We start from the raw sequence: 17754 nt of genomic DNA, 5'->3' as shown, positions 1-17754 counted from the left end.
CACACACACACACACACACACACACACAATCATGTGATACGATAGAGATGTTAGCCAATTCCACCATGGTAATCATATTGCAATATATAAATGTATCAAATCAACACACCATATATATTAAGCTTACATGTGATATGTGATGAGTCAGTTATATCTCAATAAAAATAAATTTTTTTAAAAAGTCCATTACAATTAAAAGGAAGTGTCAAAGTAAGAGGTGAGTTCCATCTCAAGGATAAGATTTGCCAACTTCCTCCGTTATTTTCTTTTTTTGTTTTAAAATTTTTATTTATTTATTCATGAGAGACACACAGAGAGAGGCAGAGACATAGGCAGAGGGAGAAGCAGGCTCCCTGCGGGGAGCCTGATACAGGACTCAATCCCAAGGCCCTGGGATCACACCCTGAGCCAGAGGCAGATGCTCAAGCACTGAACCACCCAGATGCCCCTCCTCCATTATTTTCAAGAGGAAAACCTTCATTGGACCCTGATATAATATATTTGAATCAATTTTTTCGCCCAGACTGTCTTTAAGCAGTTAAAAACAGACACCGTATTTTTTTTTTAATTATAATTGAATTTTTTAACATTGCCCCCAGGACAAAGCTGCACAAACTAACCTTCCTTGTGGGCAAGAGTGCCCTCTTCTGACAAAGCTCTACTAGTGACAATTAAAAAATAATTGGAAAGCTCATTGTGTGTATATGTGTATGTGCATATGTCTTTGTTCACTTTTCTAGCCATTTTGTTATGATTATGGTTTTTTGAAATGGAATTGCTGGATCAAAGAGTAGGAACTTATTTACTTTTGAAAGATTTATTAGACTCCCTCCAGAAGGATTGTCCTAATTTATCCCGCCACCAGCGAGATATTTGCCAGCTTTGAATATTACCCCATGTTTAATCTTTATCAAATGATGAGGGAAAAAAGTACTTCTGTGTTATATTAATACATTTTTGATTATTAGAAAGGCTGATGATCATCTTTTTTATTATTAGAAAGGCTGATGATCATCATATTTAACAAGTCCTGTTATTTTTTTTTACTCCACTGTTTATAGAAACCAAGCTGTATCATGGAAGTGCTTGTGAAATCAGCTTGAGGAAGTTCCCCTGTGTTCCCAGTGTGTTGAGTGCTTTTTTCCCCCCATGAAAGCATGTTGAATTGTGTCAGATACTTTCTCTGTGCCTATTGAGATGATCATATGGGGCTTTTCATATGATATACTATAATGATTGATTTTTATATGATAAACCACCTCACATTCTTGGAGGGTTCTTTTTATTTATCTTATTTTAGAGAAAAAGAGAGCATAGAGCAAGAGGAGGGGCAGAGAGAGAAGGAGAGAATCTCAAGCAGACTCCATACCAAGCTCAGTCTTACAACCCTGAGATCATGACCTGAGCCAAAACTAAGAGTTGGATGCTTTATGAACTGAGCCACCCAGGTGCCCCCTACCTCCACCTTGCATTCTTGCAATAAATCTCACTTGGCCATAGTATATAATCCTTTTACTATGATGCTGCATTTGCTTTGATGCTGGATTTTGTTGAGGATATTTGTATCTATGTTCATAAGAGATATTTTTATTTAGTTTTCTAAGATATCCTAAGATATCTTAGTCTTAGGCTTTATTTGCAGGGTAATTCTGGCCTTGTAGACTGAGCTAGGACAAGTTCCGGGTTTTGTTTTGTTTTTTTTTTTTTTTAACTTTAAGAAGGACTGGTGTTAATTCCTTAAACATTGGATAGAATTTTTCATGAAGCCATCTGGTCCTGGACTTTTCTTTGCTGGGGGTTTTTTGGTTACTGATTCAATCTCTGATTAAAGATCTACTCAGATTTCATATTTTTTTCTTGAATCAGTTTTAGTGCTTTGTGTGTTTCTAGGAATTTCTTCTAGGTCATCTAATGGTTGGCATATGATTGTTGATAGTATTCTCTTATAACTCTTTATATGTCTGTAAGATTAGCAGTAATGTCCTCATTTTCATAATAGTTTTCTTCTTTTTCTCTTGGTCAGTCTAGCTAAAAGTTTGTCAATTTTGTTGATCTTTCAAAAAGCCAACTTTAGGTTTCATTGATTTTTTTATTATAATTTATTCTCCATGTCATTTATTTCTGCTCTAATCATTATTTCATTTTGCTTGCTTTACATTTAGTTCTTTTTTTAGTTTATTAAAGTGAAAAGTTAGGTTATGGATTTGAGATCTCAGGGTTTTTCTAAAATGTAGACATTTATAACTATAAATTTCCCTCTGAGCACTGCTTCTGCTGCATCCCATAAATCTTTGTATGTTGTGTTTTTCATTCATCTCAAAGTACTTTCTAATTTCCTGTTGATTTCTTCCTTGTACCACTGGCTAATTTCCACATATTTGTGAATTTTCCAGTTTTCCTTCTGCTCTTAATTTCTGATTTTATTCTATTGTTGGAGAACATATTTTGTATGATTTTAGTCTTTTTTTTTAATTTAACGAGACTTGTTTTGTGGTCTCACATATAGTCTGTCCTGGATAATGCTCTTTGTGCTCTTGAGAGGAATATGAATTCTGCTGTTGTTGGGTGGAGTGTTCTATAGATGCTGTTAGATTTAATTGGTTATACTGCCATTCAAGTCATTGGTGAAAGTAAGATTAATGTCTCCAATTCTTATTTTTAAACTGTGTCTTCCTTCAATTCTGTCAATTTTTGCTTCATGTATTTTGGAGCTCTATTGTTAGGCATATGAACAATGTTTAATTAAATATTCTTCCCTCAATAAGTTCTCTCTCGCTTTCCAATTAGTGATAAAAACAATGTAGCATAACCTGAATTTATTAGCTTGTCATTGGCTATCCTGATTAAATTTTTTTGACAGCCAAGAATTATTTTTGTTCAATATCCTTTTAAAAACATCACTCCTACATGAAATATACATAATTTTTTTCAAAAATAAATAAATAAATAAATTTTTTCTTTTTAAAAGCTTAATTTGTGTGTGTGCTACAGAAAGATAATAGTTTTTGTTGGCTAGTACCATAAAAAAAGAAAAATATATAAGAAGGTGACAGGGATCCCTGGGTGGTGCAGCGGTTTAGCGCCTGCCTTTGGCCCAGGGCGCGATCCTGGAGACCCGGGATCGAATCCCACGTCAGGCTCCCAGTGCATGGAGCCTGCTTCTCCTTCTGCCTGTGTCTCTGCCTCTCTCTCTCTCTTTGTGTGACTATCATAAATAAATTTAAAAAATTAAAAAAAAAAGAAGTTGACAAGTAACATTTGTATAGTATGACTGCATCAAGTACTTCCATGCACATTACCAGTGGAGCGCTGAGCTTATACTCATTCAGCAATAATAGCTTGAAACCAGCCATGGTGAGAGTATTTACACCATAGAAATTAAATGCTACAAAACAGAGAATTCTGTGCCCTAGAGAGCCAGTTGTGAAACATTTACTAGCATACCACTGCATTAACCCCATTTTTCAGATTAAATACAAAAACAAAATCCTTTTTTAAAAAACTTTAAATAGTAGAAATATCTTCCCCAAAGTTACTTAACCACTCAAGTGGTAGTTAGATAATCAAACATGGTTCTGCCTGAAAATACTCTTTGTCCCTAAGTATTACTATGCCCCCACATAAATTCTCCCCCACACCAGTAGATAGGCCTGAAGTATTTTGGGACAGTTTCTACAGAATCTGTCATGAACATTTATTTAATAGGATTTGCAACTCTTATTAACATTAGACTGTCAGGGGGAAAAATTTTTCCATGTACTGATATTTTAATGATTAAGATTTTATTCTTCCAAGATATTATTTTCTGGAAGCCTGTTCTTTTTGGCCTTTTAAAAATTGTATTCTTGGCCAGCCATTAAATTTAATGAAAATTTCTCTGGCAGAGGCTGAGATTTTGGGTAAAGAGAGGAAGTACACTAAGAAAAGTTTAGTCAATGCAATATTATTTGATTGGTAGGTTCACAAGGCCACAGTGGGAATGTGGAAGTATGCTGTACTGTTTACATAGGTGGTTGTGAGTTTTCATGCAACTTGGGAGTAGTGAAGTCTGATAGCAATATGCTAGAAAGTGAATTTCCTTCTGAACACTTCAAGACACAAGCATCTTTCAGTTTCTAGATTCATCCTCCTTGGTTCTCTGCTTATGCCCTAGGCGAAGGAGGGCTTAGTCTTCTTCAGGTTTCCATTGCCTTTCAATTTTACCTCCTCTGGGCCAAAAGCACTCACCTTTATTATTACATTTCCTTTTCTGTTGCATCTCCAGGTTTTCCTATGTAGTCTTCAGGGTTCCGGGTGAACACAGTATTCTAGTAAATGACTGACCTAGGCTGAGAATGAAAGATCATATCATATATATTTTAATTTTCTCTGATACTTTAGAAATTGTTTGCTAAACAGTCTGAGTAAATAATAAAACTTGTATAATGGTATTTGGCTTTTTCCCCAAGACTTTTAAAGATTTTATTTATTTATTTATTTGTTTGGGGGGGGGAATGCGTGGGAAGGGTGGGGAGGGGCAGAGGGAGAAGGGGAAGCAGACTCCCTGCTGAGTATGGAGCCCCATGTGGGGCTAGATCCCAGGACCCTGGTATTATGACCTGAGCTGAGGGCAGACACTTAACCAACTGAGCCACCCAGGTGCCCCAAAACTTCTAAAGATATAAAAGTGAATTTATCAGTCCTAATTTAGTTCAATTATTTTTGAATCCTGGCTACTTCTATAATTCTCATTTGCAAGACAAAATAGGTACTATTTTTTCCATCACAGATTGTTGGAAAACTTCAGTGAGATGACCTATGTAGAGTGTTTAGCACAGTGCACAGTACATGATAAGCACTAAATAAGTGGTTGTTAATATTCATGCTAAAACAGTAGCTATTTTTGAGCACTTATAATGGGCCAGATGCTACAAGTTTGTTATGTTATGATTCCTATGGTAATTTAACTTATTTGTTTAGCACCTAATTAAAGCAGAAGCTTCAGTGAAATGTTTTGTTGCTGAAGACTGCTTCTGATTTCAGTTTGGGGCCCATCCTGGAACCTGAGGAAGTGGTAGACAAGCTGCTGAATGGGATCCTGACTGAGCAGAAAATGATTTTTATTCCATCTTCTATATGCTTTTTAACAGTGGTGGAAAAGTAAGTGACAGTTACATTTATCAGCATTATAAATAAAGATTTATGTATTAATGCTTTTACTCAGATCTAAAACCAGACATTTGATAAAGCACAATTAAATGGAATTAAGAGACAAAAAGGATAGGCTTCAATAATCCATCAATTTTTAAAACCACATTTGTTAATCCTTGAAGCAGGGTTTGTATAGAAATTGGGCAAACGAGCTGAGTAATTTCCACAAGTGTTTAAATTTTTTTTTTTTAGAAAAAGAAATGTGTATATATCTGGAAGTCTTGTCTCATAGAAGATGACTATAAAGAAGGGTAGTTTTTAAGCATTATTACATAGTGAAGTCATAGAACCATAAGGTTGGAGGAGACCATAAGGTTTTAGATATTCATCTAAAAATACAACAGATAATCACTGAGCTCGTATTTTGTGTAAAAGCATACTGAAGCATAAGAATGCTTAAATAAGCTTTTAGAATTCAATAATTTTAGAGATCCTTGAGCCTTACTACTTCCATGGATCAGCAACATCAGCATCACCTGGGACTTTGTTAGAAATACAGATTCTCTTGATGTCCTGAACCAGACTTTGCATTCTTATAGGACCCAAGGGTGATTTGAATGCATATTCAAATTTAAGAAGCATTTCTTTAGAGCACTAGGTCTCAGCTTTGGTCACATTGGAATTCACTTAGCAGTTTTCAAAATACTAAGGCCTGGAACCTACTCCCCAAGATTGATGTGATTGGTCTGGAGTGTGGGCTGATCTGAGAGATACAACTTTCCCAGTGATTCTGATGTACAGCCAAGATTGGAAACCACTTGGTTTAACTACCTTCCACCTAACACATTGCCTCATTACTCACATGGGAACACTGTGTGACAGTGAGGCTAGTCCAAGTAATGAAGGGAATGTGAAGAGGTAGCTTAGGTTAAAAGAGGGAAGGAAGCAAGCAAGCAAGGAAGCAAGGAAGCAAGGAAGCCAGTCAGCCAGCTTCTTGTTCTCTGTTCCTACAGTCAGGCCTCCAACATGGTGAGGCATCAGGATCGCTTGGGAAGATAATTTTTAAAAATTAATTATTGGATCTCACCTCTAGAGGTTTTTTTGTTTTTAAGATTTTATTTATTTATTCATGAGAGACACAGAGAGAGTGGAAGAGACAGGCAAAATGAGAAGCAGGCTCCCTCAGGGGAGCGCGATGCCAAACTTGATCCCAAGACCCTGGGGTCATGCCCTGAGCCGAAGGCAGACACTCAACCACTGAGCCACCCAGGTCCCTCTAGAGGTTTTAATACAGGATATTTTGGTTGGGACCCAGACAACTGTATTTTGACAGGCAACTGCCTCAGGCAGTTGGTTCAAGATTATACTTTGAGAATTACTGGCCTACAGACTGAAAAAATTTCAAGAAATCAAAAGCATACCTGACACATATCAGGCTTTTTAGCCCCTTCTGCAAGGAACTGTGATTGAACACACCTTAGAAGTTTAGGTAATAAACCTAAACCTTGAGAAAACTCAAGAATCTCCTGGCTGAATGACCAAGTTAAAACCTATGAAGTGTTTACCATTATTCTTGTTACATTTCATAAGTAAGCGCTCAGTGATTACAATCCTTTAGAATGTAAGCCTATGAGGGAAGGAGGTTTGTCTCTTTTCATGACTGTCTGTAACCCCTGTACTTTGAAGAGTTGATGGACACATGGCGGCACCAAAATGTTTGTTGATTTAATAAATTGATTCTAGGGATGTCTGGGTAGCTCAGCAGTTGAATGACTGCCTTGGGCTCAGGGCATGATCCTCGGGTCCTGGGATCGAGTGGTCCTCGTGGGGAGCCTGCTTCTCCCTCAGCCTGTGTCTCTGCCTCAGTCTCTGTCTCTCATGAATAAATAAATAAATAAAATCTAAAAAAAAGGTGGTTCTTTAAAAATAATAATAATAATAAATTAATTCCATTTTCTAGACCTTTAGCATAGAGACTCAAAGTTTGTGCTTTGGAGTTAGATGAAGCTGTGTTTGTGACTTGCTCACCACATGAACACAGGATGACCTGTTTGACTTCTTTGAAACTTAGTGTCTTCATCTGTTACATGGAGACAGTAAGACATTATAGGACTGTGAGAAATGAATAAAATGATGCACTTAAAGTATTCAGGATACTATACTCAATAAATGTTATATACAACTATTATTATTATTATAATTAACACTTTTATTAGCATTGCCCTGATTTTTATCAGACTGTGAATGTTTGTTGCTCAATTGGCAAGCTTTATTTTAATGCCATATGGTCAGATATCCCTATATGCTGTTGACCCTGAACAACATGGCTTTGAACTACAGGGACCCACTTCTATGTAGATTTTTTTGGATACAGTACAGTACTGTAGGTGTATTTTCTCTTCCTTATGATTATCATGATAACATTTTCTTATCTCTAGTTTACTTTGTAAGAATATAGTATATAATACATATAACAAAATATGTGTCGACTGTTTAGGTTATCAGTAAGGCTTCTGATCAACAGTAGGCTTTTAGTAGTTAAGTTTTTGGAGAGTCAAAAGATATATGTGTGTTGTGCAAGGGTCAACTATAGTTATACTGACTTACATATTCTGTTTAAAGTCTCTCAGACTCATTGGAACGTGACGAATTCCATAATATTCTTAAGCACAGGCATATATCATTCTGTCGCCCTTCATTTCATTGTACTCTCAAGATACTGTGTTTTTTACAAATTGGAGTTTTGTGGTAACCCTGTATCAAGCAACTCTATCAGCGTCATTTTTCCAACACCATTTTTGGACTTTATGGCTCTGTCACATTTTGATAATTCTTGCTCTATTTCACAGTTTTTCATGGTTTTATTTGTTATGGTGATCTGTAATTGGTGATTACAACTTTCTGAAAGCTCAGATAATGGATAGGATGTTTTATCAATAAAGTAGTTTTTAATTAAGGTCTATAAATATTTGTAGCCATAATGCTATTGCACACTTAATAGACTACAGTATAGTGTAAACATAATTTTTATATGCACTGGGAAGCCAACAAATTTATTTGACTCACTTTATTGTAATAATTGCTTTATTGCAGTAGTTTGGAACCAAACCTGCAGTATCTCTGAGCTATGCCTATATAGGGTAGGGACAAAAAAATTAGGCCTACTACATGTCCGTCATGTACAAAATAAAATGTATATGAGCTGCTGAAGCAAGCACATGTACAAAATAAAATGTTTAAAGCATTTTATGTTAACACATTGATTCTTCACAAGAACACTGTGGAGTAGGTATTAATTTTTCCATTTTCACATGAGGAGTTTGAACTCAAATAACTTGTTCAGCATTATGCTCAAAACAAAGTTCTTTATCTGCATTTTCATTTAGCTATTCTGTTTCTTCAGTCTCTCAGTGGAACATTTTAATAATATTTTGGATTGTAAAATATAAAATTAGTTCCTATTCTCACTCCCTTTCCAATGTTATGTTTCTTGTTTTCAAAGCCTTTAGCATCTCAGCTCTTTAGTTCTAGACACCTCCTCTCTTAGCTCTCCTGAGAAACACAGGAGTGTATCTATTTCGTAAGCTAAATGTTTCAAGTCACTCTTACCCTAAAGGAGGTTAAGCCTCCTTCCTTTTCCTTTTGAAAACAAAATGGATTTCATTGGAAAGAACTTAGAGTAGTGACTCAGAGTTAAATTTCCTAATCTTAAGACAAATCTTGTTTAAGATGATACATGATAAAGGATATGCCCAAAACACAAGTTATAGATATGTATTATCTCTATTGATTGAGAAATGACTGATGACAAGAAGTTGCTGATAATATGATAATATCTTCCTTCTAATTTTTACATTAGCTGTCACAGCAGCACTTACATCCATTAGAAAAGAGTGCAGAGAAGAGACAAATCATGTCTTCAGTTTTTAGACAAGGCTTATTGCACATATTCATCTGAGGCTCTCCATAGACCATAGAATGGAAAGCTCCATCCCACAGGCATTCCCATAGCCTGCTGTGGATGAGAAAACAGCAATATCATGGGGAGACTTTACAAATACTCATTATTAAATGGGGACTAGGGCAATGAAGCTGAAGTCTGTTTTTTTAAGAAATATCCAAAAAACTTCATTATTCTCAAATGAAAGAAAGATAGAAAGAAAGCCCAACAAAATAGTTTCCATCTATAATGTGCCTCTTCTATCTTTCTCGCATTGTATCACCAAGCTACGTGATTGTCTTCCAGGACTTGGTTTATATATGACATAGAGCTGCCTGATACATAGAATATAAATTAAAAAGTCCTTTTTCTCATGCAAAAAAAAAATGATGACACATGATAAGTGTATTTTAAAATAAGATATTTTACAAATGCACTTAATATTTATTTCCTAATTATTTTCATGTATCTTTTTTTAGGATCCTTCCTGAGCGTTTCCTGGCACTTTTAAAACGAAAGATCGATATTAGGTTTGATGCAGTTATTGGGTATAAAACTAAAGGAGAATAAGTCCTACATGGACCACATTCTATATTTAGTTAATGTAAATACACATCTTCAAAAATACCTGCTTTCCAAAACATCATTATATTTAAGTGACATAACTTAAATTCTTCTTCACACACTAGCTATAAATAAATAGAACTGATTTACCAGGTTTAAGTCAATTTGATCTAATGTTAATCAGAACTTTAATATTTAGACTTCTGCTTTTCCTAATTATCTTTCTTTCTTCAATATCTTTTTTGGAGGCCCTGACAGTCCTCATTTATTATCACTTGTCCTTTAGCTGAAAGCTAATTTTATATAATACAAAGAGGGGAATACCTTAGGAAAGACCTTATAAATTACATAATTTATAAAATTACAAATAATTTTATAATTTCTAAGATTTTGTGACTTGTGCAATCTCTGGAAAATTTGTACTATAAATGTGTAAGATATATTTTTATTTCTAATTGTACTTAAATTTTATATAATTCCCGTTTCCTTTTCTATTCTCTATAAAAACAAAATCTTCAGGCTCTCTAAATATAATGAAGGACTGTATCTAGTGGCATTTCACAATGAGTTTCTTATGATATAAGAAATGTCACTCAAACATTTCATCACACAAGTTCCCACTGTTTCCTGAAAGATGCCTCACATTCCAAAGCCAAACATTTCAGCTCAAGGAAACTTGAGATCGACATGTGTTGCAGGTACAAAAGCATCATTGGGATTTGAGGCAGAGAATTAGGAGACTGTACCCATAATGGCAACAATAAACAGATCAAACTTAAATTTTGTCTCCATCTTTTCATCTTGAACAGAACTTGGCTCAACTTGGCTCAAATTAAGGGAAAATGGATTATGTAATCAAAGATCTTTTTTTTAATATCCAGAAATTTCTCGGATGTGAGTAATGCTCAGCGAGATAAGAAGATCAGACCTATGAATTGAAAAAAATAAGCAGGCTTGCTGGATTTCTATTGAAGAAAAATATTTCTAACACTGTATTAGACACATATATACTAAGTAAAGAACTTTGGTCCTTGTATCAGAGATTCATACTCAGAAAATATATAAATCAGAATCACTATTGTGAAATATAGTAAATGAGTCACACTAGGTACACAAACTTCATGGTAAAAGATCTTAATTCTGTTTCTAAACAAACATATTTAACATTTAATGTTTATTTATTTACCTCCAGCAATTCTGGGTAGCAGGCTAGGTTGAAGGCATTGTTGAAATTCCCGTAGGGAGCAGGAACCCAGAAGGACCTTAGGGCTGGAGCCCCCAGCTCTGCTGAAAAGTTAATGAACACTGTAGAGGTTCTGGGCTTTTGTTCTCTGCTCTTTAATAAGAAATAAATAAAAGTTGGTTCTGATTCACTAACATCAGGCAATTACTGCTCTGACTCTAGGTCTGAAAACTTTTAACTGTTACTTGAATGAATGAATTGTCTCAACCCACTTCTCCACAATTTAATGGGAAAATTCATCTTAGCCATCAATAGGGCTACTTCTGAGAGTCACACCAAAACCAAAGAGGCTTACATTGTTCTCAAGTAAACAGGAAAGACTTCTCTAGTTGTCAACCTTCATGGTACTCTGTGGTCCTAAACTAGGACCTTGATGACAGATGTCTCTCTCTTTTGTGGGGTAAGCAAAGAACGAGCCCTCCCTGGAGACACCATAAAGTCTTTCTGAGCATTTGCTGTCATCCTGGGGGCCCTGCCATGGGATGGGGAGGTCCCTGAGTCCTACTCATTCCTCCCCTATTCCCTTTGAGAATATTCCCAGGCTTGCCTTCAGAAACACTTTTCATTCTCACTGTTCTTTTTAATGGAAATAAGGATTAGAAAGAGTGAGGAATCAGGCCAAGGAAAAGGGTTAAAATTGACCTTAGTGTGTCGTCAACACCAACTTGGCTAGTGCGTAAATAACTAATAAGGATTTTGCTGTGGGGAAGGGGAGCAATTATTCAGAGCTTCTTCTCCCAGGCTGGGTGATAGAGTTACTACCTTGAAGAATTCTGCGTGGTGGACATCACTATTCCCATTTTATTTATTTATTTTTTTTAATTTATTTTTTATTGGTGTTCAATTTACTAACATACAGAATAACCCCCAGTGCCCGTCACCCATTCACTCCCACCCCCCGCCCTCCTCCCCTTCCAACACCCCTAGTTCGTTTCCCAGAGTTAGCAGTCTTTACATTCTGTCTCCCTTTCTGATATTTCCCACACACTTCTTCTCCCTTCCCTTCTATTCCCTTTCACTATTATTTATATTCCCCAAATGAATGACAACATATAATGTTTGTCCTTCTCCGACTGGCTTACTTCACTCAGCATAATACCCTCCAGTTCCATCCACGTTGAAGCAAATGGTGGGTATTTGTCATTTCTAATAGCTGAGTAATATTCCATTGTATACATAAACCACATCTTCTTTATCCATTCATCTTTCGTTGGACAAGATTCCATCAAAATCCTAGAGAAGAACACAGGCAACACCCTTTTTGAACTCGGCCATAGTAACTTCTTGCAAGATACATCCACGAAGGCAAAAGAAACTATTCCCATTTTATAGATGAGGTAGCCCAAAGAGATTCAACAAAATCTGAAATGACACAACTATTCAGAGGTCAAGATGAGGGTTGGAACACACATTTGCTGACCTCACTTGATCCCACAGCCTCACTGGAGCTCTTGGAGAGTTGAACCATCACCTAAACACCTCTACTTCCTTTTACCCAAGCTTTCCTTAGTATTCAAACAATAATCCATAATTAGCCAGTGAAAGACTGTTTGAAGCTTTTCCATCAAGGAATTAGGTTAAGGTGGAATAAGATGCTACATGCAGATGCCCAAGTAGTCTACCTGAAAGAAGTCTAGCCTGGACTGACCCAATATCACAACGGTCTAAAGTTTCCTGAAATTAAAATGCTGAGCCTGAAAATACTGGGATAGTCTTAATTTCCACTAGACATCACATCCTTCCCCAAAACACATAGGAATTCCCACTTGACCTTAGAGCCAATCTGACTCCTAACCGTTTTTTTTTTTTCTTTTCTTCTCTTTTTTTTTTTTATAAATTGGTCTAGGGATGACTAGACAATCTTGAGATGAGAGAGATGTGCCTTTTACTTTCACAGTCTTCCCTCATATGGCAAAATTACAATTATAATTACAAGTGGCCTCGTATGGCAAAAAGAGCACTGGGCAATCTAATTCAAGCTAGTTGTGCTGGAACCTCCATTTCCTCATCCGTAAAAGGGCTGAACTAGACTGTGTAATCTCCTACATTATCTCCAGTTGCAGTTACATAAATGTCATAATCAATACATGCAAAACCTAGCATCTTCTCTACGCCATCTGGGTTCCCTAACAGAGAATGGCACTTCTAACAAGTGTCCAAGTTAAAAACTTACAATTACACCTACCTCCTTCCTTCTACTCACCCTCATCCCTCAGCTCACCAAAATCCTCTAATCCCTGGCACATATGTTCAATATTAGTCACCATTCCCACATTTATATTTCCAGCCTGAATCTCTCCTCTGAATGGCGTACATATATGCAACCACCTTCTTGGTGTATCTCTGCTGGCATAACCAGCAGGCATCTCAACCTAATATTTATGAAACTGAGCTTTTGATGTTGTCCTGAACCTGTTCAAAACCCTGTTATTCCAGTTGCTAAGGCCAAAAAACTTAGTGTCATCCTTGATTCCTCCCACATTCATTAAAAAGGCAATTCTGTTTGCTCTACCTTGAAAATATATCCAGAATTCTATCACCTCTTATCACCCCCACTGCCACTACCCCGATGCAAGCCACCATCACCTGTTGTTCCCCTCAGCACAGCAGCCAGAGTGAGTCCTTTTTTAAAAATTGTCTTTTAAGTAGGCTCTATGCCCAGCATGGAGCCCAATGTGGGCTTGAACTCATGACCCTGAGATTAAGACCTGAGCTGAGATCAGGAATCAGATACTTAACCGACTGAGCCACTCAGGTGCCCCAGAATAAGTCTTTAAAATATGAGATGATGTCATGCTTCAGTACAAAATCCCCCAATAGCGCCTCACCTAAAACTTAAAGCTAAAGTCCTTACCATGACCTGGAAGGCCATATGTAATCCAGTCTTCTTACCTTATTACCGATTATTACCTTATTACTTATATTAGAGTGAAATAGAATCAGTAGGAGATTTTCTATACATACATACATACGAGGGTAGATCAATTTCAAGGAATTGAGGAGTTGGCTCATGTTATTGTGGGAGGCTAACAACTCTGAAATCTGTAGGGGAGGCTGACAGGCTGGGACCCCTGGGGCAGAATCCATGATACAGTCTTGAGGCAGCATCGCTGCTGACTCTGGGTGTCTTAGGCAGTTCAGGCTGTCACAGCACAATACCAAAGATCAAGTGGATCTTAAGCAACCAGAATTTATTTCTCCCAGTTCGAGAGGCTGGGAATTCCAAAATCAAGCCACCCAGGACGTAGTAGCGTCCGGCGAAAGCCTGCCTCCCAGTTCACCAACAAACAGCCGGTCTTCTTGCTGTGTCTGCACATGGCAGGAGGGGGAAGGGAGCTCTCTGGGGTCTCCGTTACAAGAACACTAATCCCATTCATGAGGGCTCCATCCTCATGAACTAATCATCTCCCAAAGCCCCCACCTCCGCATACCGTTGCTTTGAGGGTTAGGTTTCAACATACGAACTTTGTGGGCGGGGACACAAATATTCAGTCTATAGTACAGAGAAGCTCAGTTTTGTTTTCAAGGCCTTTCAACTGATTGGATAAGGCCCATCCACATCATTAAGAATAGTTTTGTCTTATTTGGGACGCCTGGGTGGCTTAGTGGTTGAGCATCTGCCTTCGGCTCAGCGTGATTGCGGGGTCCCGGGATCAAGTCCCGCATCAGGATCCCTGTGAGGAGCCTGCTCCTCCCTCTGCCTGTGTCTCTGCCTCTCTCCATGTGTGTCTCTCATGAATAAATAAATAAAATCTTTAAAAATTTTTTGTCTTAAAGACTATTATCAATGTTAACCACAAAATATCTTCACAGCAACATTTAGATTAGTTTCACTGAATAGTTGAAAACTATAGCCTAGCCATTTTGATCTATAAAACTGTTATACTACCCTCATTCTCTTTCAGTTCACTCCAGGCACATCAGTCCTCTTGATGATCCTCAACCCACTAGACATGTTCCTATCTCAAACCTTTGTACATTACTGTTTCCTCTCCAAAATGCTCTTCTGCAGACAGCCACATGGCTAGCTCTATCTCCCCTTTAAGTCTTTTTCCCTAGGTCTTTTCAGAACTTCTTACTCCATATCTAAAATTGCAACCCTGCCTACACATTCATGCCCTATAAGATTCCATTTCTCCTTCTGTCCTCTATTTTTCACCTTGATACTTACTACTGTGGAGCATAGTACATATTTTGCTTATTTATCTTTAGTGTCTACATTGCCCATATAGCATAAGCTTCTGTTAGGAAGCTTTGGTTTTTTTTTTGTTTGTTTTTTTTTTTTTTTTTAAGATTTACTTATTTATTTATTTATGATAGACAGAGAGAGAGAGAGAGAGAGAGACAGGGGCACAGGCAGAGGGAGAAGCAGGCTCCATGCTGGGAGCCCAACGTGGGACTCGATCCCGGGACTCCAGGACCGTGCCCTAGGCCAAAGGCAGGCGCCAAACCGCTGAGCCACCCAGGGTTCCCAGGAAGCTTTGTTTTTATGTATTTTGTTCAATGCTGTATCCCCAATGCCTGGAACAGTCCCTAAGACGTAAAAAGGGTTTGATATATATTTATTAAAAGAATGCCCATTGATTCTATTATTCCCTCTCTCAAATATCTCTTTGCCACTGTGTTCATTCAGGCCACCACCACCCCTGGCCTGGGTTACTGAACAGCCATCCAAGAATCCTTCTTGCCCTTCTTCCCATGCATTCTCTATCCTAAAGCATTTCTAAATCTTTTTTTTTTTTTTAGCATTTCTAAATCTGATAACAATCCCCTCCTCAAAATCTTTTACTAACTCTCCTTGATGCTGAGACTCTCTCTGAGTGACTGAGCTTCTTATATGCTCTCTAACTTCTCTCTGACCCACACTCTCTTATCCAAGAGGGACCTTCCTAGCCTTTGAATGTGCTATGATCTCTCACCTCTCAGTGCCTCTACACATGGTTTTCTATATCTGGAACATCCTTATCCCCTTCACCGTGTGGCTAACCCCTGCTTGTCTCACCTCCCACCCTCCCCCCATCTTCAGGTCTACTGATGCTCACATAGCTCCTTATATTTGGGACCATCATAGCACTTTGCACCGATAGAGAGTAAAGGGTCAAGAGATTTCTATGCTCCCAAGGAAATGAGTAGCCAGAAAACAGAGGTAATCACTGTATAATACTTTGACAGTAAGATATGAAAGACAGGATTGCAAATGGGGGGTGGGATGGAAAAAGATTTTGCAGAATATTTTTACAATGGTAGAGAACAGAAAGTAGTTGAAAGCAAAAGAGACCGGTCCCATGGGCAGGAAAATGTTGGAATTAATAGGGAAAGAATAAGGAGGAACAAGGAAAGAAATATTGAGAAGTACACTACAGAGATCAAGACCTTCTCTTTGCTACTATAAGAAGTAGGATTGAGGGATCCCTGGGTGGTGCAACGGTTTGGTGCCTGCCTTTGGCCCAGGGCGCGATCCTAGAGACCCAGGATCGAATCCCACATCGGGCTCCCGGTGCATGGAGCCTGCTTCTCCCTCTGCCTGTGTCTCTGCCTCTCTCTCTCTCTCTGTGACTATCATAAATAAATAAAAATTAAAAAAAAAAAGAAGTAGGATTGATATGTAGAGATGAAGCAAGGGATTTCATAAACCAAAAGTATTCTGAGGCCTCTATAAGGTGTAAACTTCTTGGGGTTTGTTTGCATAGAAACTAGGTTTTGGAGCCTGAAGAAATTTATAAGACATTTAAGACTACCTAATACTGCTTTATGAGTTTGGCAGTAAACAGAACCTTTGATGATGTACTAATGGACCCTCCAGAAAGGAGGAGGAAAGTCTTTATTAGAAGAGATTCGGGGCACCTGGGTGGCTCAGTTAGTTAAGCATCTGCCTTTGTCTCAGGTCATAATCCCAGGGTCCTGGGATCAAGCCCTGCATCAGGACCCATGCTTAGTGAGGAGTCTGCTTCTCCCTCTCCCTCTGCTACTCCCCCTGCTTGTTCAATCTCTCTCTCTCTCTCTCAAATAAATAAATAAAATCTTTTAAAAAAGAGAAAAGAGATTATATTCCTCAATTTGTCCTTGGCAAATTACTATAGTTAGACTAAACAAACAGTGGGCTATTGCAATACACATAAATCCTATAATTTCTCATTTCTTGGTCTCCAAAGAAATAGTGATATTTCCTAATAACCAACAATCCACTCCCTGTCCCTATGTATTTGACTAATCTAGGTCATGCGCAGGGAGTCCTGTCCTTTTGTGTCTTTCATTTCACCTAATGTTCTTAGGGTCCATGCATGTTGTAGCATGTATCAGAATTGCATTCATTTTTTTTTTTTTTAAAGAATACTATGGGCAGCCCCAGTGGCTCAGGGATTTAGTGCCGCCTTCGGCCCAGGGTGTGATCCTGGAGATCTGGGATCGAATCCCACATGGGGCTCCCTGCATGGAGCCTGCTTCTCCCTCTGCCTGTGTCTCTGCCTCTCTCTCTCTCTGCATCTCTCATGAAGAAATAAATTTTTTAAAAAATCTTTAAAAATAATACTATTGCATTGTCTGCATATATTACATTTTGTTTATCCATTCATCCGTTCATGGACACTTGAGTTATTTCTATTTTTGGGGTGTTAGAAGTCGCACCACTTTGGAGAGTGGAGAGTTGGCTCCTGATCTAATGCCCATTCCCATGGTATCAGAGTATTTCCTGATTGCTTTATATAACCTCCAATCTCTCCCAAACTTAAAAGGTTTTCAGGGAAATGACTATCTCATGTAAAATAATTAGTTAACTGAAATATTGATGCTGAGCTTTCATGAATAAATGAATCGCACTAAGGCTGATTGGCCCATACTTTATTGAAGTCTCCTGAATGTATTATCTCTGCTCTCTTCT

The 17754-nt window shown here is 37.8% G+C and overlaps 1 protein-coding gene across 1 annotated transcript in view; it reads left to right on the top strand.

The window, feature by feature from the left end:
* HSD17B11 (hydroxysteroid 17-beta dehydrogenase 11) overlaps positions 1-10414 on the top strand; it is a 33317-nt gene extending 22903 nt beyond the window's left edge. The window contains exons 6-7 of the mRNA XM_077882819.1: positions 5023-5139; positions 9550-10414. Coding sequence (XP_077738945.1) covers positions 5023-5139; positions 9550-9640 — 208 coding nt within the window. The 3' untranslated portion in view covers positions 9641-10414. The remainder of the gene's footprint in view (positions 1-5022; positions 5140-9549) is intronic.
* Positions 10415-17754: the final 7340 nt, after the last annotated feature.

The sequence above is a fragment of the Canis aureus genome, chromosome 33 (genome assembly GCF_053574225.1).
Source record: "Canis aureus isolate CA01 chromosome 33, VMU_Caureus_v.1.0, whole genome shotgun sequence".
In the NCBI taxonomy this organism is placed as follows: Eukaryota; Metazoa; Chordata; class Mammalia; order Carnivora; family Canidae; genus Canis; species Canis aureus.
Note: the sequence above shows the minus strand (reverse complement) of the source record. Positions and strands in the feature narration are given on the sequence as shown.